The sequence below is a fragment of the Heterocephalus glaber genome, unplaced genomic scaffold (assembly GCF_053883595.1).
Source record: "Heterocephalus glaber isolate CG9 unplaced genomic scaffold, H.glaber_assembly_v1.0 deba00001442, whole genome shotgun sequence".
Classification (NCBI taxonomy): Eukaryota; Metazoa; Chordata; class Mammalia; order Rodentia; family Bathyergidae; genus Heterocephalus; species Heterocephalus glaber.
The window spans coordinates 2,837,210-2,857,437 of record NW_028258296.1 but is presented as its reverse complement, the minus strand read 5'-3'; the positions used below and the strand labels follow the sequence as shown (position 1 = coordinate 2,857,437).

The window sequence follows — 20,228 nt, the reverse complement described above, 5'->3', positions numbered from 1 at the left end:
ATTCAACCTCATTCTACCTTACCGGGCTTGAGATTCCTGCCCATCAGAGAACGAGTGCGATGCCGATGCCTTGGCGTCTAGAAATGCAGTCTTTGGGCCAAGCTCAGCACAACTCCGCCCGTGCCCCAGAACCCTGTGGGGAAAGCTGAGGGTGGGGAGGAGATGCAAAGTACTTACGAAGACCCTGGACTCGCTGTGGGAGGGGGACCTGGAGAGATGAAAGAAAAATAATAGAGCCTCTCAGGGTGGGGAGCTGGGTGCAACCGATCCACCCCACCACGAGTTCAAGTTCTCAGCCACCCAGAGGCAATCTTTATTTTTCTGGGGTTTATTGTTTGGTTACAGGTTCTCTCCACTGCCTCTGCGACCCACAGCAGGGAGAGTGGGGGACCAGTTACATCCCCCCAGCGCAGGGTCTCAAAGGTGCTAGGACGGAGGCTGAAACCCGAGTCACCCGGTCTTGGGCTCTGCAGGGAATGGCAGCAGGGAGCGGGGCTTCCGGGCCCGGGCAGAGGGGCCGTGCGTGCTGCCAGCGTTCCCACTGCTTGGGGCACGGCGACTGGTATCGGGCCGGGGGGGATGGCCAGCTCTGGACCTGCTCTGCTCCTTCCTGGGTGGCCGCCCCTGCACGTGGCCGTTGCCCGAGGGTCGTGGCTTACTCAGTTGCACAGCGGCCGCACTTTGCCCGCTAGGGTGTGGAGTCCAGGACCCCAGTGCCCTCTCACAAAGCCCGTTCCCTCCCTGCTCGCCCCAGGACCCCAGTGCCCTCTCACAAAGCCCGTTCCCTCCCTGCTCGCCCCAGGACCCCGTCCTCCCGCCTGCCCGCCACCCCAGGAAGCTGCTTACCAAACTTGACGAACAGGACTCCGGTGGTAGAAACCACCTTCTTGCCGTTGGTGGCCACGCACTGGAAGTAGCCCGTGTCGGTGGTGTCCAGGTTCCGGATGCGCAGCCGGGAGCCGTAGCTGGTGGCCCGGAAGGAGATCCGCCGGGGCTCCTGCACCACGGGCGCATCGTTCTTGAACCAGCGGATGGAAGGAGGCGGACTCCCCGAGACCTTGCAGTGCAGCTCCGCCGTCTGCCCCAGGGACGTGGTGATGTTGTTCATGGGCTCATCGAGAGTCAGGTAGGAATCTGCAGCAGGAGGGGAATGAGGCAGGTGAAGCCGGCTGGCACCCCGAGCCACCCAAGACCACGCCAGCCTCCGGCACATCCCCAGGGCCATGGAAGGCGCGACAGGGGACACCTTCGGGGACAGACAAAGGAGTGAGGGAAAGCATTTACCGCCGCCAGGGGACCATCCCCAGGGGCTGCTGCTTGGAGGGAACTTTGTTACTAATCGGAACACAAACCCGAAGTGTTCAGACAGCGCCATGGCTCCCAGGGGTAATGCACATTCTGAAACATGGTTTTGTCCTTCAGATAAAAAAAAATAACCCATGTTCCTTGTTGCAAATAACAACACAGTAAAGAAGAGAAAAAGAAGTCAAAATTCGTTTCACATCTTCCCATCCCAGAGTAGCAGCATCCTTAACCTTCTGCAAAGATCCTTCCCGTGTGCCCACTTTGGTAGGAAAGAAAGAGTCAAAACCTGGGAGAAGCAGGAGCAGCGTGTGGATATCCCCGAGGCTTGAGACCAGGGAGGGTGCCCGAAGCCTTCCCCTGGTGAAGCCGGCCCTGCAGACAAGGTGGCAGGTGGGACATCTCCGTGACACCGCTCACGTGTGTGTCACACACGACGTATACACTTGTTTCCTGTCTCCACCATGAGTCATCTATTGTCAATCCACCGATCTGCCTATCATCCATCAAGTCGATGCCATTATAATTTTAACCTGAGATAGAACTACACTCTGGGAAGCGTACAGATCTTAATCAATTCCAGCTATGAAACATGCATGTCCTCTTGCAACCGAAGCCCAACCTGGAGAGGACAGAAACCACGCCCAACTTCCTTTGTAGTTGGCTCCGCTCCCCAACACTCCCTCCACCCTCCTACAAGCACCTGCTATTCTGATTTCTCTCCTGATGGATTAATTTTGCCTATGTCAGAATCTCACATAAGTGGAAGCATACTGTTTTTATGTTTCCTACTCTGCTTCTGAGATTTGTTGTATTAAACACTTCCCTAATGAAATCAGTTTTCCTTCACCTTTCTTGAATAAGTAGTGTTAAAAAATCATTAAATAGTGGTCGTGGAATCCAGTCACAGAGAAAATAATTTGTATGTTTAAAATTAACCTCAATATTAAAAAAGAAAGCTTGTGCTGCTGTTCATATCCACAGAGCCGTGTCTGGTACCTTCCATCACTCCCACCTGGGTCAGTCCCCTCCTGTCCTCTTCCCTCACCCCAAACCAGGACAGCTCATTCCGCAGCCCCCAGAGCCCCCGAGGCCGGGCATGGGAAGGCTCTCAACCCTGCAGCCTCTGGCTCGTGGTGATGGATGCGTGTCGGAACCCGCGGGGATCGGGACCCACCTCACCCTCTGTGGCTCTCCTGAGCTCACGAAGTTTGGCTGGAGCAACTGGGGAACGGGACTGTTCAGCTGAACTTTAAACAGCTGCATCTGGCTGGGGGCTACTGTGCTGGACAGAGAAGACAGTGTGTTTGTTGAATTTAATGGAGCTTTATTGGAAAATAAACTTTTCTGGAGCTGTGTTAACTGGATAATTTAATGACCTAAATGCCTGTAAGAGCCATTCATAAATGCTAAAAATAAAGGATTCATAAGATTCCACAAGAATACTGAGGATGGGTGTTGTCACAGTCTGAGTGTGTCACGTGTGCAGGGAGAGGGGAGTAAATGTGGGCATCACGGCGGGTTATCTGAGGGTCCTCTCACCTCCCGCAGCCACTGGGGAATGTCTTCCACCACAGAATCCCAAGTCCACACTTGGGTTTGTTAACGTCTTCTCACTCATGCGCTGATCTCTGACGCGGCTCCACGCTGTGTCTGCTCACAGATGCAGGCACATGCGCCCCTAAGGCGTGTTTGGTGCGCCTGGGAAGCAGGGAGACTATTAGCACTGGCTTTCCAAAGCCATAGGTGACTTTTCACCCACCTTGCGCCTTCCCAGTGGCTCACTGCACACTCTCTGCAGAGAGAAACGAGAAATAGCAGCACAGTGCTGGCTCCTGCGCTGGCCGGTCTTGGACTTTGATTGGCTGGGTTTGGATCTCTGTGAACCTGGGCAAGCTGTTTAACCCCTCTGTACCTCAGTTTAACTGGCTGAAAAGTAGGAATAATAAACAGGGTTTATTTTCCACCTGGCAAAACTGTTACAGGAAGATTGAAATTAAATCAGGTGGCAGCTGTGAAGCCCTGGGCCTGTTTGATGAAGCAGCACCGGAGGGCGTGGATCAGTGCTGCCGTGGTCACCTCTGCGAGCTGCTTCGGTGGATGCCTGCTTTCCTGGCAGCCTCCTCCTCCTGTCGCCCTCTAACAGCCGGTTAAGTAGGAGCCGCACTGTTTCCCCTAAGTCCGAAGCATGGTAACGAACTGTGACACCAGGGTGGACTGGCGCCTCCCTGGTCCCAGAGTGAAGAGCCACAGCTTCTGTCTCTCAGGGCCTTCAGGCCTCAGGCCAGCCAGGCGCCCACATGCAGTCCAGCGTGGTCCCGGCCAGCACAGCAGCCACTGTAGCCTGGCGCACTCCAGCACCTGCCAGCTCTCTACCTTGGCATTCACCACCCTAGCCCTGCAGGGAGGGGACCGAGCCCCAGGAGGCCTGGGCAGGGGACTCTTCTCCCCAGGGTCGGCGGCTGCTGGCGGAGTGGAGCTGTCCCGTGTGGCTCGCGGATGGGAGTTGGGGCCCAGGTTGGAGCAGGCGCTTGGGCCCCCCCGGAGGCAGGGACCTCACTGGCCTCCCTCTCTCTGGCTCTGTAACATCCGTCAGAGCGCCATGTGAGGGCTGCAGGGCGTCTGGAGATGAGCATGCTTCCAGATCTCGGTGCCTGCTGAAGGAGCCTGGCCACAGACAGGGTTCGTCTTAGCTCTTCCCTAGAGAAGCAGAAGCCGGGGATGAGGGAGCCATCAGCAGCTGCGTCTTGGGGCGGTGTGGGAGGACCAGCTCCAGCATTTTGCCTAAATGACATGAAGGCATGCTGGGACTGGAAAAAATGTCACGAAAACACACACCCACGCCAGTGCGCAGGCCCAGGGCCAGGTCCGCCCTCTGCTCAGAGCTCACAGGACACTTCCAGAGCAGCCTTGCGGGCCCCCAGGCTCGATGTGGACACCACCGGCGCTGGACCAGCCGTTCCTTTCAGAGGACACCTGTGTCTCACCTGCAAAGGGGCACCGTGCTGAAGGAAGTCTACCACAGTCTGGGGACAGTCCTGTGGCGGGCTGGCACCTGCCTCCAGGCTCTGTGTTCGTGACCCATCACTTGGGCCTTGGGTCTGTGCATCCTGGGGTATCGTGTGCCCCACACAGGCAGCCGCGCGACGTGGGTGGCAGACACAGGTGTGGCTGGGCTGGGGCACCCGGAGATGCCGCTGGAGCCCATGTTGGAACCTGGCCTCTGGGACTTTTCCAGGGCTTTGATTCAGTGCCTTGGACACTTCTCCTCTTTCTCACTCCTGACGCGCCCACATGCGGTGTCATGCAGCCCCAGGGACTGCCGGGTCCAGGCAGGAGTTTGGGATCCAATAAAATATTTATTTTTTATACTGCAGAAAAGTGAAGCTTTAATATCCTTTCAGTGCCACCATCTCTGCGCTGGGCCTAGAAACTCATGATAACAGTTTATGGGTTTTGTTTGCCTTTGAACATTTTCAAGGCAGGCGCCAGGCTCCTGCCTAGCGTCTCTCACACTCACCTGTCTAAGCCCGAGGACAGTCCTGTGAGACAGATGCCACTGTCACACAGCCAGATGGCAGCAGAGGCAGACTCGGACCCGGGCCTTTGACACCAGAAATGGTACGATTTCCTGGAGTCCTGGAAAACAAATGTCCTTGCCCCTAGGAGTCCTTCCAGCCGGTGACGGCACCTGCTGGCCCCAGGACAAGGAAACCACCATGGGCACTTTGTAGCTGGAAGTCGCCATGGAGAACGAGCTTCCTAAGCACAGCCCAGGCGTCTTGTGTCCTGAGACTTCGCCGAGCTAGACGGCGGACTGCAGGGGAAGAGAGAAGTCTGTTCGTGAGCTCCCGGGACCGCGTCTCGGTCTCCTCCCTCCTTCTTTCTTGCACCCCTCCGGCGTGCTGTGTGCTGCTGCGGGCTCTGTAGGCACTGAATAATGCCGGTGATTAAGCAAATGCAAGGGTTGAGTGGGTCTCCGGCAAATTAGCTTGGGAGACACCTCACTTATTACCCACCCGCTTGACAGGATGCCACATCCACAAGCCCACACATCCCTCCCGACATTTATTGCTTAATTTTCATAGTCCACTCTCATCTCTCCTTGGGGAAGGAGGCAGGGCCAAGAGTTATGGTCCCTTCTTGGCAGGTGAGAGAAACTGAGACACAAGATGTTTCCCAGGCCTTTGCCATGGTGACCGGGCCAGCGGGGAGGGGCCCAGCGAGCGCCAGACCCCTGGGGAGAGGCGGGCAGCTGGGCGGGCCCCGAGGTGGGAAGCCCAGGGCGCAGCCTTCGGAAGGCTGCCAGGCACACTTAGGTCATCGCGCTGGACATGGGGGGAACTCTGTGTCCGCATCAACCTCATCCACTTTCCCCAGGCCTCACCAGAAATACTTCTGACTCACTGTCTCGGGAAATATTCTTTATCTTAATAAACTCAATGCAAAGCGTAATCTAAATCAGCTTGTGCATTCTTGAACGAGAGCCACAAGCTGCATTTAATAAAAATCATCAGAAATAGCAGGGAATTTCTGACCAAGAGAAGCGTCACCTGATGCTGGGAGTCTGCAGGCCGAGGCTGCGTTCCCGGGAAGGCTAAGGAGCCCAAGAGCCCCGGGGACCCCGCTGGCTGGACCTGGGCTCCCAAGGGCCCTGGTGCTGCAGGTGCTGCTGGTAGCAGTGGATGAGGACACAGTGACCATGCAGGCCGCTCTGCAGCCCAGGCTCGCCTTGTCCTCGCTGCCGCTCAACCTCTCCAAGCCTCAGTGTGCTGAATGGTAAAATGGGGCAGAGATCTGTATGTATCTGTGAGGGACGCTGTGGGGTTAAATGAGATTATCCATCTCTGGGACATCATAAGTGTACCAAAGGAAAAAAATCCCCAGACGTGTGTTCCAGCTTTGAGATAACTCCTTGGTCCAAGTAGAATCCAGATCCCAGTGCTCCTCAGATGCCCCCAGTGATTCTCCTGGGCCAATCAGCAGGAGCTCACCTGGCCCAGGTAACAAGGCTGTCACTGGCCGAGCACTGACTCTTGCCTGACTTCCTGTGACCCCAGGAAGGAATCCATTCCTCATAAACCCTAGTGGGGGCTCCCAGCACAACACTGGGGTCCCCAAGAAGGAGCCAGGCTGCCCAAGGCCAAAGGACTCACACAACAGAACAGCAGGACCACAGCTCCAGCGCCAGCTCTGGCCTGGATGCTCCAGGGTCCGAACATTCCCAGAAAGTGACGGAACAGCATGAGGGAGGTGAACACCTGGCCAAGCCCAGCCTCAGGTGACCAGGATATGATGATCAGAGGGAGAAGTTCTGGGCAGGCAACAGGGGCCATGGATATGATCAAAATACACTGTGCACTTTGAACCCCCAAACTAGGGGAGAGGGCAGGCTCGGCAGGTGCTGGAGTGATTAAAATATGTCGTGTGCTGTACAAATCCACTGCAGGGAGACCCGCCCATCTGTGGAGCCCATGTGCACCAATAAAAATGTGGGGGAAGAGAGGACACAGTGGAAGGTGTCAGGGAGAAGACCCCTGGGGGTCCGAGCGCTTCCACAGTGTGGACTGGATGACCAGTGGCCAGGACGCAGTTCCTGCGGGGACATGTGGCCCAGGGCCCCTGCCAACCTGAGCTGACCAGAGAGCAGACAACAGCCGCCCCGAGGTGGCCAGGATCCCGCACGCAAACTCCAAGGAGCTTAGGAAACTCCGCTCCCGAAAATGGATTCCTATTCCTCTCAGTTAAGATCTCCGCTGAATATGAACAGCTGCTAAGTAGCAGAGGCGGGAGAAAAGGGGGCAATTTGTGCTGAGCATCGTTCTCTGGACGTCTGAAATCAGAACCCTGCAGTGCACAGAGGTTTGTTCCAAGGCAGACAGCGAAGCTTCCAGAAGTTCAGCAGTGCCAGATTCCTCACCGCCGGGCGAGGACTCAGCTGTATCAGAGCTGCTTCTGAGGCCTCCTTCCCCACGTGCTCCTTCCCAACCTGCTCTTTTCGCCCTACTGTCTTCCTTTGGTTTGCTCTATTTTGAGACAGAATCTCCCCTTCTTGCTCAAGGTGTTCAAACTCTGGCTGCTCCTGCCTCAGCCTCCCGAGTAGCTGACATTATGGGTGTGTGCCAACATGCTCAGCCTCACTGTCACTACCATCTTCCATTGATAAGTGGCCTGAATCCACCCAGATGACATCTCCCTCTCATCCCTAGGAGGTTGAAATCATTACCTCAATCCAGATTTTCCCACAAGAGCACTGGTATCTATAGGGTCCCGGGAAACTGCAGCAAGATCACAGGTCTTGTGGGTGTTTAAGCCGAGATGAAGGCCTGCATCCCTCTGAAATTCGTATGGCAAAATCCCACCCCCGGTGGGATGTGTGAGTGACACGGAGCACAATACCTCTGAGAGCTGGGTTCCAGATTCTTGTGCATGGCGAGCAAAGAATTGCAAGTGTGTACCCGGGGTAAAAGACGAAGCACCACACTTGTTGAAGTTAATGGGGAAGGTGTGCTCGGGTTCCTGCTCATGGAAACAAAAATGGGGCACAAACTTGAGAATTGGCACTGGGCTGATGGGGGAAAGGAAGAACGAACAGAGGCCAGGCTTTGGGTTTCAGAGGTGCACCGCACCCGGTGCTTCTCACTGGGTCTCCGCGTAAGACTGCAGAAATGATCGACACGGTGCTGAGTCACTGCAAGGCGCCTGGTACGTGTGCGTCTCCCAGAATGCACTCTGTGAATCACCAGCAAGACATTCAGTGCCTGTGTGTGAAGCTTTAACAATGTTCAAGTCGGGGAAAGGTGACTGTCGGTCAGGCTACGGGATTGATTTGCATGTTCTCCAGCCTGGAGCCAGCCTCTGGTCTTTGCTCTTTTATTTTCTCCTTCTCTTAGGACCATGGAAGCAGGACTGGCCGTGAGATGTGGGTGACATTTGAATGGGTGGAGGGGGAGTGGCCTCCCAGCCCCAGCTGAGGTGATGAGTCCTGGGCCTCCAGTGAGGTTAGCACCCTCCTGACAGGGCGGCAGTCTCCGGAGACACAGGAGATGCCCTCCGTGGACCAGGAAGGGGCCTCACAGAAACCTGGCCGAGCGGGGCCCAGACCTCGGGTTTCCAGCCCAGAATGCTGAGAAACAGATTCCTGTTGGTAAACAGCCCAGGCTACAGCAGGTTGCTACAGCAACCCGGACAGAGGACAGATGGCCTTTGGGATTGAAGCTTCCAATTTCTTTTACCTCAGTTTTCAATTATTTTGATTATTTGGATGAGGGTATCCTTTCATTACTTCATGCTCAGCGTGCATGCCTATTTCATTTAAAATTTAAAAGAATGGGAATATTTAGAAGTTATGAGCAGAAACAGACGTAACCATCAGGGCAGCGGCTTCCTTTGGCTATATAGTCAATCTCTTCCAAATGAAAGTCTGGACAGGAGGTTTCTGCCTTGAGAATTTGTTCCCGGGTGTTGCAGAAATATTTGCGATCTTGCTACTGACCTTGACAATATTATCCATCTTAGTTTTAAAATGACAGTCACACACACTGATACACACAGACACACACAGCCCTGAATCCTCATTTTCAGCCGACTGTCTGGATAAGCAAATCCATGGCCTTCGCCCTAGGACCTCTCCAGGTACAGGGACATCTGTTTTAAGATGTTGCCTGCAGCTTTCAGCCCTGCAAAGCCATGCCAAATAAAGACCACAAAGCCACCAACTATTACCTCGCTTCACTCTGACTTAGTGAGGTTTGAACTCCAGGCAAAGGTCTGGCCTCCTGCATTCCCCTCCTCCAGGCTGCCAGATCTTACCTGGAGCAGGACAGGGTGGAAGTGTGCTAATGAGCGTCTAAGGCCTGAGATCCTATCTAAAAGCCAACCCTGACCCACACCGCTGGCAGACTGGAGCCAAGGTAAAGAGAATACCTCACTGCCAATGCCTCTGGTTGCAGTCCCTTGAGCAGGACACACCCAGCATGAGCACGGCGTGGGATGCTCCCTGTGGGAGCCATGGCAGCTTGGTGTCCTCCTGCAGATGCCACAGTTGTGATTTTGGTTCCGATGGGTCCCTGGGCAAAGAAGAGTGGCGAGAGAGGCCCCTCCAGGGCCTTCAAGGACAAAGCCAGCATGCGTGTCACAGCCTCGGCCTCACAAGAAACCCTCAAGATTCCACGGCTCTAAGTGGAGCTGGGTGGCTTCCGAAAGAAAAGCAACATTCTGGCCACCGACCTGTCATCTGTGGGGGACCATGCAGTTACAGAATCTCCTTTCTTAAACCCCGTCTTGGTTGGACAGGATGCTGTCCGTCAACACTCGCGCTCCATCCCACTGAGGTGGAGGCTCCAGCCTCAGGTTTGCCTGGATGTAAGCTTCAGGAATGTGAGAGGCACAGCCCACTCCTCCTCCGTCCCCAGCCATCCTGTGAGGCCCAGATCCCCTGCAGCAGGGCCCAGCACTGGCTCAGTCCCTGTCACCTGAACGCTCTCCTGTGAACGGGGTGGTTTTGCTCACAAAGTCTGAAGGCAATGCCTCCACAAGCAGAGATGATCTGCTCTGCTGCTTGTGCAAGAAAAGAGAGAAGCAGGAGGAAGCTGGAGGCACAAAGTAGAGCGAGTAGTATTTCCTCAGTCGCGAGAGGCAGAATATCGGCTCAGCAAAGAAGTCCATGACCTTTGTGGACCTGGCCACGCCTTCCCTGCAGAAACTCCTGAACCCAGCCCAGGCTTGCTGGGTGCAGAGGCGCAGGACGTTCCCAACAGAGGGACACAGGGAGCCGGGGAAGAGGATGGTGACAGGGCGATCAGGGCCCTCGCCCAGGGAAGCACACACCTGGGTGTCAGAAGTGCTTCTAAAGGAAGGGACGTGTGGCACCTTAAAAGGAGGTGACCCAGCCGCGTCCTGAAGAAAGAGAGCCCTGGAGGGTCTACTGGGAAACACAAGTGAGAGTGCGCAGGAGCCCCGTGTGTGGGCAATGCTGGCCAATGCCGGAGTCGGGAGAGGGGGAGGCAGCTGGGCTGCTGTGTTAAGACAGGGCATCGGTCGAGGGTCACTACCAGGGAGAGGGACACTCCCCACGTGGTGATGCCATCAGCCCTGTACCCAGAACCAATCAGAAAGGTGCTACTTTGGACCAATCAGAAACTTGCTATTTCTGCTTCCATCACTTGAATCTGGTGTTCACAGGACCAATCAGAAGATGCTTTTTTCAATCCTTCATTTGCACGTGGACACAGCCAATCAAAACACACTGTTTCTGATTCTTCAGTTACATGTAAGAGGAAGTGAAGGACAGTTTACATATAGCGTGATGCCAAGTGAGTGCTTGCTGGGACGATGTCCCAATGCCTTATTTGCATGCAGGAGAGACAACTGGGGAATTTGGGCTACTAAGGACCCCTTCCCTTACCCTGCCCTGGCAGCCATGGGCGGCTGTGGCACAGGCTGTAACGTGCCCAGGTTGACCACCAGGCCAGGGGTACAGCTTGGGATGACTGCAGAGGGAGAGGCCCTTGCTGGTGTCCTGATTCTGTGCCCCACTGCTTCTCCACAAGCAGGTGTGGTCTCAAAACTCCAGGGAAAGGCGGGTCACACGTGTCTGATGGTGGCTTCTGTCAGAGGTCACAATACAAGGATTTCCCGAAGGTGGAGGAGTTAGCCTCACTCCTATTTTTCCTCGTTGTACTCTTTCCTTGGTGTGTACTTCTAGAAATGTCTCTCACTCTTTCTTGGCAGAATCCAAATGCCCTCACTACCTGGTTCTCAGAAGATCTAAGAATTCCCAGCGCAAAGTGAGACTGCCCCGCCTGCCCACAAATCCTAACCCCTAGGCTACTGAAGTGCACAGTTACCAAACCCTGCCTGAAGCAATGGTGCTGAGGAGAGACAAGCAAGCTGGAATGCATGTCGCTGCCAGTGAAGTTGAAACTACCAGCTGTCTGCAAACTTCAGCTTCCAACCCAAAGAGATGCTCCTTGAGGCCAGGGAGTCTCCATCTCCTTCCCCTCCCTTATGCAAGAGGAAGTACAAGGCAGAGATGCAGAACAGACCTGCAGTGTTTGAAGCTCCCTCCATCCAAAGGTAGGGTCCAAGGGCTGCCATGTAGCCCGGTGGTGGAGTCCTTGCCTGGCACCCATGGGCCCTGTTTTCAGTCCCAGCACTGAAAAATAAGCAGAGTGGAGCCCGTGTCTCCTTTTCTCATACCCGAGGGTGGCCTCAGGTTGAGCAGCACCCAAAGGTTCCCAAAGGGACTGCCCGGCCTTTTCTGCCCTGGCCCTTGAAGTCACTTGCACGGTGTCACTTTGGCAGCATTCTGATCCTTAAGGCCACCCTTGGAGAGAGAAAGTAATGCCCGCAGCAGCGCCCGCTGTCCCAGACCCAGCAGCCTGAGTCCTCTCAGCCCAATCATAAGATAAGAATGATGAAGTCTCCAGGATGACCTGGCCATAGCCATCATCAGGAGAGAGCAGGAGCAAGAACCATCTGGCCGAGTCCAGTCAACTCCCAGAACCAAGGGAGACGCCAGGAGTCCATGACTGTTCGAAGCCACTGGGTTTGGTTTATTACCCAACAGAGATAACGGCTGCACGCTGCCTATTCTGAAGTTCAAGGAGCAGGTGCTCTAGACTAGCAGACAGCGAGGTGCGTCTCATGACAGCATCTGTGCTGGGAAGTGAAGGTGAGGCCTCTACACAGTCCTCGCTTTCAAGGTGCGCACGAGGGAAATATGGAATGCAAGCGCTGGTCACAAGCATGGTGCACAGACTGCCATAGGCTATGGGAGCTCCTGATGAGCTTGCTGTGATTATGGCTAGGCAAGGCCAGCGGTGCGCTCTCCAGATGGGAACTCCGGGATGCGGCGCAAACAGGCACAACAAACTCTGAAGCTGCGAGTCCACTGAGGACAAAATAATGTGTTCCAGTCCTGCCACAGAGTAGAAGCTTGTTCAGTTTGCATTCACTGGATGGATGGACAGAAGGATGGATGGACAGATGGATGGATGGCAAGCACTCCAGGCAGCCTTCTAGAAACACTCTCAGCCAACTTGAGCACCAGAAGGCTTGGGATCAAATCACACACTTTGCATCTGTTATCTTCAGTTTCCCCGTCTGCCTAACGACAGGAGAGGACTAGGAGACCCGAGGTTTGTTCCCAATCCAAACCTCCAAGGGTACCTGGCATGAGTACGGACGTCCTCTACATATTCCTTTGCCATCTCTGTCATCACACGAGACCCACAGCTTGGCCTTTGCTAAGACCCTTGGATGACAGGTAACAGGAGGTCACTCGAGCCTAAGAGGGCGAGGAGGGGCAGATGAGGTGGATGAGGAGTATAACAGAGCGCCATGGGTTTCTCTCAGAACTCTGGAGAGGATTCTGGTCAGGCCTCACAGAAACTGGAGAGCTGCTGGAACCAGGGCAGGGATCTCCCTCCACCTTAATCTGTGCTTCTCTCTAGGAATCTGCCTACATCTCTCTTTGCAAACCAGCGTTCTTGGTTTCTCCGTGCATGCAGAAAATGATCATCCCATGACCTCCACGTTGATCTCAGGGACTTGCAAGCAACTCAGCACACTAAGTGGCTGCCTCTGAGGACCAAACCCATATTTCCAGAACAGAAAATCTGACTGGCCCTACCTGGTCAGGTGTCCTCTACCTGGTCCAATCAGCTTTCAGCAGAGAGGTGAGGCTACATTATACAAATGTGGCCCATCACCATAGGTCAGGGGAGCAGATATCAGACACCAGGGCTTCTCACAGGTGGACAGGCACCTCAAAGGGCACTCGGAACAAAGCCCATTGCCAGGTGCTCGCATTTTCGGGTTGGATTACTGATAAGGGTGCAAACCCTCTAACTTAAGCTTCCTCTTCCTGTGCACTGAAATCCTTTCCAAAGCCACTCGAGAAACTCTGACACGATTCAGGAATTCGGTTAATTTTCAGGCTCGTGTGGGTCCTCCCCCAGGGTCACTGTCTTCCCGTCGTCCCCTGAGGATGACCCCACAGATGTGTGGCAGTGTGGGCTCATGGCGAGGCCCCAAGCTCCGCTGCTGGTGCTGAACAGGGCCTTGTTTCTCCTCACTTTATCAACAGACGCAAGCGAATGTCAGCGCAGAACTCCCAGGCTGGTTACCGAAAGCCTCTGAGAGTGCGGGTGTCACGCTGGAAGTCACTGTGTGTGGGTGACCCACAGGAGAAGCAGCCAAGCTGTTAGGGAGATGGGGCAAAAAGGTAGCTTCACCAAGATGAATGCCGTCGAACCACGGAAAAGCAGTTATGTTTGACATTTTGACAATCATTTTAGAGTCTGGTTCTTATTAGTCTCATTGTTGCCTTTTAAAAGGCTTATTTATTTATTTATTTATTACTAAAGATGCCAGGAAATTTGGAACAGAAATGTACAATAAAACACATCCCCTGGCCTTCATATTTACCGATCTTTCAAATAAACAAAAATTCCCAGAGAAGGCTGGAAGAAGGGACTGCTCGGTTGTTCCCTGACTTTAGCCGTCCCTAGCAATTGCTTTTTGGGAAATGGAGTGAAATGGGGAGATCAGGAGAAAACAGGAACTGCAGAGAGAGGCAGTGGTGTGTGGATGTGCAGGCGGGGCGGGGCTCCACACCCACTTTCCCTGTGAATGCGCTCACACCCAGCGATGGCACTTGGCACCCCTCCGCCCTGTTCTCTCTCCAATCACTCCATTTTGCAAGCTACAATTATTCACTAATGAGACAGTCAGGAAACACAAATTCTAAAATAAAACTGTGCACACTGCCCGTGAAAAAGCAAACAAAAGCAGCTAATGTACTGTGGCTAAAAAAATTCTCAAACAGAGTGGCAGTAATTTACTGCCCTTGCTCAGAGCCGGACCCGGTGAATGCAGTCAGAAGCCCCAGGACGGGGAGAGCATGATTTACAGTAAGTCTCATGATAATAAAAGAAAACGGAACAGCAAACTGTGCGTGAACATGAAAGCTGTATTTCTTCCGCTTTCAGCAACTGCATCAAATTTCCAGCCAGAATTTCAGGGTGAAACTTAGAAGTCCCCCAAGAAGAGAACCGGGAGCCAACAAGCATCCATGCTCAGACTCTGCCCAGGCCGTCTGAGGACATCGTTAACTGTGAGCAATGGCAGTGGTTAGAAAGAGACACATGCAAGGAGGCAGAGGTCCTGGGTCCAAGTCCTGCCGGTGTCTCTCCTTGTCCACTGTCCACAGGCAAATCGTTTCAGCTCTCTGAGTTCTCGTAACCCGTTGCCTCAGACTGTGGAGGGCTTCAGTGAGATAAAGTACACAAAGCTCGCAGGAAGGGTTTAGCACAGACTTGTCTGCTTTTCGGGGTTAGTAGGTACAAAATGTCATCAACTTGAAGTCTTATGCCGGGTCATGCTTGGCTCCAGGAACACAAATCAGGAGGCCCAGGTTCTAGAGCCAACTCTGCTACCTTCCGGCTGGTAACCTTGGGCCTCAGTTTGCTCATCTGCAAACGGGATAAGATCTGCCATGCTCTGCGTTCCATTTTGCATCACACTGTGGGGTTGTTTTGGAAATGACAACACGAGGCAAATCACAGAGACATCTCTCTCCAGGACAGCGCAGCCTCTCTGGGAGGCAAAGCACAGGGCTGGGAAGTCCCAATTACACCAAGGAGCCAGGCTTTTTTCTTTCTTGCCGTGGTGAATTCAACCTTGTGACTATTTTCAGGGCATGGCTCTGGGGCACCAAGCACGTTCCCACTGTCAGGCAGCCAGGACTCCCGCCCCCAGCTCCATAGCTTCCTCCGTCTTCCAACCACAGCTCCAAACTGTCACGAGCTGATTCCCTGTGCCCCCTTCCACCCAGCCCCTGCTGGCTGCCAGCCTCCTTCCTGTCTTCGTGGTATCTTGTGCATAAATACGGAGTGCAAAGTGCGGCGACAGTTAGTTGTTTTGCTCTGTGGGTTCCAGACCCTGGAGGTTCCCAGCAGAGCTGTGATGAAGGCAATGAGGCCTGGCCCGGTAGCCTCCCAAGCCTGAGGCTGAGGACCCCAGCCCTGTCCTCACAGTCCACCGAGAGGCCACAGGCTCTGAGCAAGGGCTGGGCCTGCCCCATTGCTGCCACCCAAGCACCGCCTGATGCTGTAGGAATCTCTCTCACTTCCATTCGTGTCCCTTAAATGCATTGTTCTGCTGAATTATCCAGAAGGGGTGGCAACTCCTTATGCAAGTGTTTTGATGGCATTTCTTTCTTGCAAGATACTAAAAGCAAGTTTTTAATTCCCTCCCCCAACTCTTATCCATAAACAACATATGCAGTGTGGTCAAAATATAAGACTGACGTTTAAATTTAAAAAGTTATGACAGTATATGACACACTGCCAAGAATCCCTCTAAAATACTCCCCTCACCTCCAACAAACTCATCCTATCGTCCTTACCACTTTTTGAAGCAACTCTGGAGTCTTCTTTCCTCAGTGTCTTTATGAGCTGTGATAAAAAATACGGTGACTGCTGCTGCTGGGCACCATTCAGAGGAAAATCAGCTCGGGAAAACACGATGCCGTGTCCTCATCCACCTTATTCACCAGATCTGACACTGTGTGAGTTCTGGCTCTTCCCCAAGGTCAAAATGACCAGGAAAGGGAAAAGTTTTGAATGGGTTCAGGACATGGAGGCAGCTGAGACAGTGTAGCTAAAAGCACTCAGGAGAGAGGGCTCCAGAGCTGCTGCAGGAGGCTGCCAGGACAGGGGATGAGTGTGTTCAAACCAGTGTTGTTGGAGGGAGATTCATGGCAATGTGCCTTTTATTGTAATAAATATTTTTAAAAGTTTAACATTCATTGCATTTTTTGATCATGCCTTGTATTTTACATACTAACTATGGAAGAAAAGGAGAATATCTGTGATATTTTTTCTGGGAAAAGAAACAGGAGGGGGATGAACTGGTTTCAAATGTTCTTGGCAGTTGATTCAGTGTTGTTGCCCCTCCTCTAACCAGGAAAAGGCCAAAGAATAGAGAGGAACTTCCTAGTGCATGCCAACATGTCATTACACATATGCTCACAAGCACACACACATGCATGCACACACGCACACATGTGGAGGGTGTGCTCAGATTCAAGGCTCCACCTCCAGTACAGGAAACAGGAGCACTGAGCTAAACTTCAGGAATGGAGAAGACAGAGGCACATGTCCATTTTAACATGACCTCTGAAGTCATCCCAATGTGCGCAACAGCAGCAGATTCTGTAGCTCGAAGCCACTGAACACGAAAAGCAGCGTAGCCAAATATGAGCTGACAGACACGGGAAGGGTCACATATTTGGGCAGGACCACCATCCTTCACGTCCCTCAGCCACCCACTGGTGTGCGGCTCGATGAGGAGACACTTCTAGTCTGATAAGCGTCCAGCCCTGGGAAGGACAAGATGACCCAAGTCCTTATGGGGGAGATGGCTTTCCACGTGAATCACCCAAGGAAAGTGGCAGCTGCTCAGGACGTGGGCTGCCTGCTGCAGATGTCCACGGGGGCCAAGTCCACGAGGACCCCACTCAGCAGAGCAAGGCCAAGCACCACATTTGTCTGGCTGCCGGAGCCAGGTGACAACTTTTGCATGTTGTCATTTTTCCCCCAGTGCAGCTTTTGGTTGAAAAATGTAGCCTCTATGTGGCCAGAATCAAGTCAAGTTTATTAGAATAGATCTTTCCAGAGTCATATCCTCCAAGAGCTTCATAAATACTAATGGACAGGATGAATAGCACATGAAATAATATAATGGTACTGCAGAATGATCTTTGTAAGAACTTTATAATGCATCATTCCCACAGAAGAATGAGGTAGGAGAGGTCTTATGGGCCTATTCTCATTAAACTCAAGTCAGAGACTGAGGATTCTTGAGTCAGAGGATTTTAGAGATGGATGCAAACACCAATGCCCTCTGCTATGGTCGGGTCTCAAGTTTCCTCCAAGGGCCATGTGATGGAGGTTTGGGACCCAGCCTGTGGCACTGGCATGGAAGACAAGAGTGACAGAGATGTTGGATGCCCGAGTGCTCCTTGTAAGTGTCCTCTGGAGAAAAGAAGGTGCATGTTCTTCTTTGTAACATTCTAGAATGGCAACTGCATCTCCTAGATGCCAGAGTAAAAGTCTAATGCTTTCTTTAAATTATTATAGTCAGTGCACATTAATTTTACAAACTAGTGGGCTTCACTGTGATGCTCTGACCATGTCCACCCTACCATCTGCCCTCTCCATGCCTTCCCATTTTCTAATAGTCCTTATTCTATTTTCAGTTCTCTTCCTTCTCCTCTGCCTCCTCCTTGTTTACTAAGCTTCCACATAGAAGGGAAAGCATGAGATATTTGTCTTTCTGTGTCTGGCTTATTTCATTTAACATGATAACCTCCAGTTCTGTCCATTTTCCTATAAATGAAATAATTTCCTCAAGAACTCTAACTCTAAACAGGAGAACATTGCAGAAAAAGTGAGAATTGGATGTAATTTTGGCATTCATGTGGGCTGAGAGGGGATGTGGGCGTGGCCAGATGTGTTCTTGACCTGCTTTCCTTTTGGCAAACTCCCAGCCTCCTGTAATACCCAGCTCAAACGTCACCCTTTCCATAAAGCCATGCACACTTCCCTGCTCTATTATGCAACCACTTCACTTAGCTTGTTGCTCTCACTAGTGTGTGAGCATCTTGAGGATGGGTGAATATTATTTATTTCGGTATCTAGTACCTACTACTACATCTGGCACAAGGCCATATATGTGTGTATCTATAAGTAGATATAGGTACTAGTATGTGTGTATATGTGTGTACATACCTATGTATATATGAATCTATAGTAGATATTTAATATATTATGGTTTTTAGTATTATATATATTTCTATTGAGTCTATTCTAAAAAAACCTAACCAATACAAGAACCAAATCGAGTATGCTAAAGATAGCAACAATATAATAAAAATAACACAATGCAGACAGGATATTTTATATGAATGTTAAGACACAAAATATTGATTACACAATAAGCTTAGAGAAAAGAGAGATGATGGTAAATGGCAAACTTTGTAACTCACAGGGGATTTAGTGAGCTTACCACAAGTCAGCAATGAGATGATGACTCTCAGCACCTGAAAGTTCTGGCTGCAGAAATAAAAGCAGATAAAGAAACAGCAGAACAGAGGTCACTCCAGGAAGGCACCTTGTAAGGGGAGGATCTGGAAAACAAGCTAGGCAGAAACTGTGTAGCTAGAGAAAGAGGACATTCCATAGGGAATAATATCCCAAAGACACTGGTCTATCAGACTCAGTCTCCTCTAGTCCTCAAAGCACAGTCATGAGGTCGATGTGTTCGAACACCAAGTGCTGTACCTACAACCAAGGATGTTCCTCATTTTATTCAAAGTTAAAGGGAACACTGGAAGTTACAAGGACACATCTGTGCAACAGTAAGTTTTACAACAAGGTTGTTAGCATCAACATTTTATGACCCTGATGATGAGCCTTCGTACATCTTTCAGAGTGTCTACAGATTAACCTAGAGATTTACTTTGCCCATAGTTATTATCAGAAACAAGGCTATAGAAGACACTGTTTCAAACACTGTGCACACATCTTAGAAACTGAGAACTAAAGGAAAACGTGTATTTGCTGAGTTGTCATCGCATCTGAAAGGGCCACATACAATACACAGGTAAGCAGAGCTGATGCTGATGCTGTCTCAACATTAGAATGTCTCCTCTTATGCATCTTTCAATCTCCACTTTATAGATGATAAATGTAGTAGTTACTTTCTTTGTTGCTGAGACACATACCCAACACCTGCTAAAGGAAAAGAGGGTTACTTCAGCTCACTTTTCAGTCCATAGTTGGCTGGCTTCAAGGCAGCTGCCTGATGCAGGGGAATGGTGGAGAGGAGCTGCTCATCTCACGGTGGCCAGGGAGCAGAGTATGAAGGGAGGAACTGGGGAGGGAGGTAAAACCTTCCAGGCCAATCCTAGAGACCACAAAGCAAGCCAGCTACCAACCCCATGATCCAGTCACCTTCCAAGGGCCCTGTCCATGAGTGCATGAAGCTTTGGGGAACATCTAGATAGAAATCAGAAAAGTAAAATGGGCTCCCAGAAGTTAAGTACTTTACCTGAGGCCAGCAGCTGGAGCACCAGGGCAGAAATCCAGGCAAACCAAATGCAAAGTCCAGAGAAATGAGGATAGGGCAAGGGAACAGGACATGGAGGTGTGAGGATGGAGACCAGCAGCCCCAGTGTTCGGAAAGATTTTCTAAGCTTAGGGCTTCTTCAAAAGAATAGGTCAGCTCCTGCAGAGTCCTGGAGCGGTGTGGAGGTGGAAGGAAGGCATGTGCTGGGTGGAAGCTGGATTATTCGACCTCCAGGAGTCACCTTGTTTGGAGACACTCTGTGTTTAGGGTGTGGATGAAATCAACATAGGCTTTAGGTTAATTTGCTCCCCTCTCAAGGGTCTCAGCTATGATTGAGTGTGATCCAGACTTTGAAAAAGAAATGATTGCTTCTAATATCTTTAGAAAAACAGAAATGACTGTTTCTTTTGTCTTCAAAAAGGCAGAGCTTGCTGCCTGCTGTGTGCTGCCTCTGGGAACAGGGGTTGTGGCCAGAACCCGAATATGCAGCTACTCCTTGTTGTGCCTGAGGCACTCTCTGTTTTCCATTCCCTGTAAGACAATTACTGTTATCTCTTTGAATTCTTTCTTATAATATTTACCTCTAGGGAGATGGTGGAGTGGTGAACAGCAGAGAAACAGCCTCTCCAAGATCTGGTGTCCACACACTGGAACATAGCAACATGAGGATAAGAAGGAGGGCAGTGGGTCCCCAGGACCCAGCAAGGATCTAAAGGAGAACTGAAGCCCACAGGGAGAGTGAAGAGAGAGGCCTCAACACAGAAGAAGGAGGTGACAAGCAGTGCTTT

At 51.9% G+C, this 20,228-nt stretch overlaps 1 protein-coding gene across 5 annotated transcripts in view; it reads right to left on the bottom strand.

The window, feature by feature from the left end:
* The window catches only part of Ror1 (ROR family WNT receptor 1), a 302,418-nt gene that overhangs the window by 97,637 nt on the left and 184,553 nt on the right, over positions 1 to 20,228 (bottom strand). For 4 of the 5 annotated variants that reach the window (XM_021255603.2, XM_087212843.1, XM_087212844.1 and 1 more), the window contains exons 3-4: positions 847 to 1,134; positions 178 to 208 (exon numbers count right to left, since the gene is read on the bottom strand). In XM_021255603.2, the coding sequence (XP_021111262.1) occupies positions 178 to 208; positions 847 to 1,134 (319 nt within the window). Of the gene's footprint in view, positions 1 to 177; positions 209 to 846; positions 1,135 to 4,822; positions 18,235 to 20,228 lie in introns of those variants that run through there. The other variant, XM_087212845.1, reaches the window with a different exon arrangement.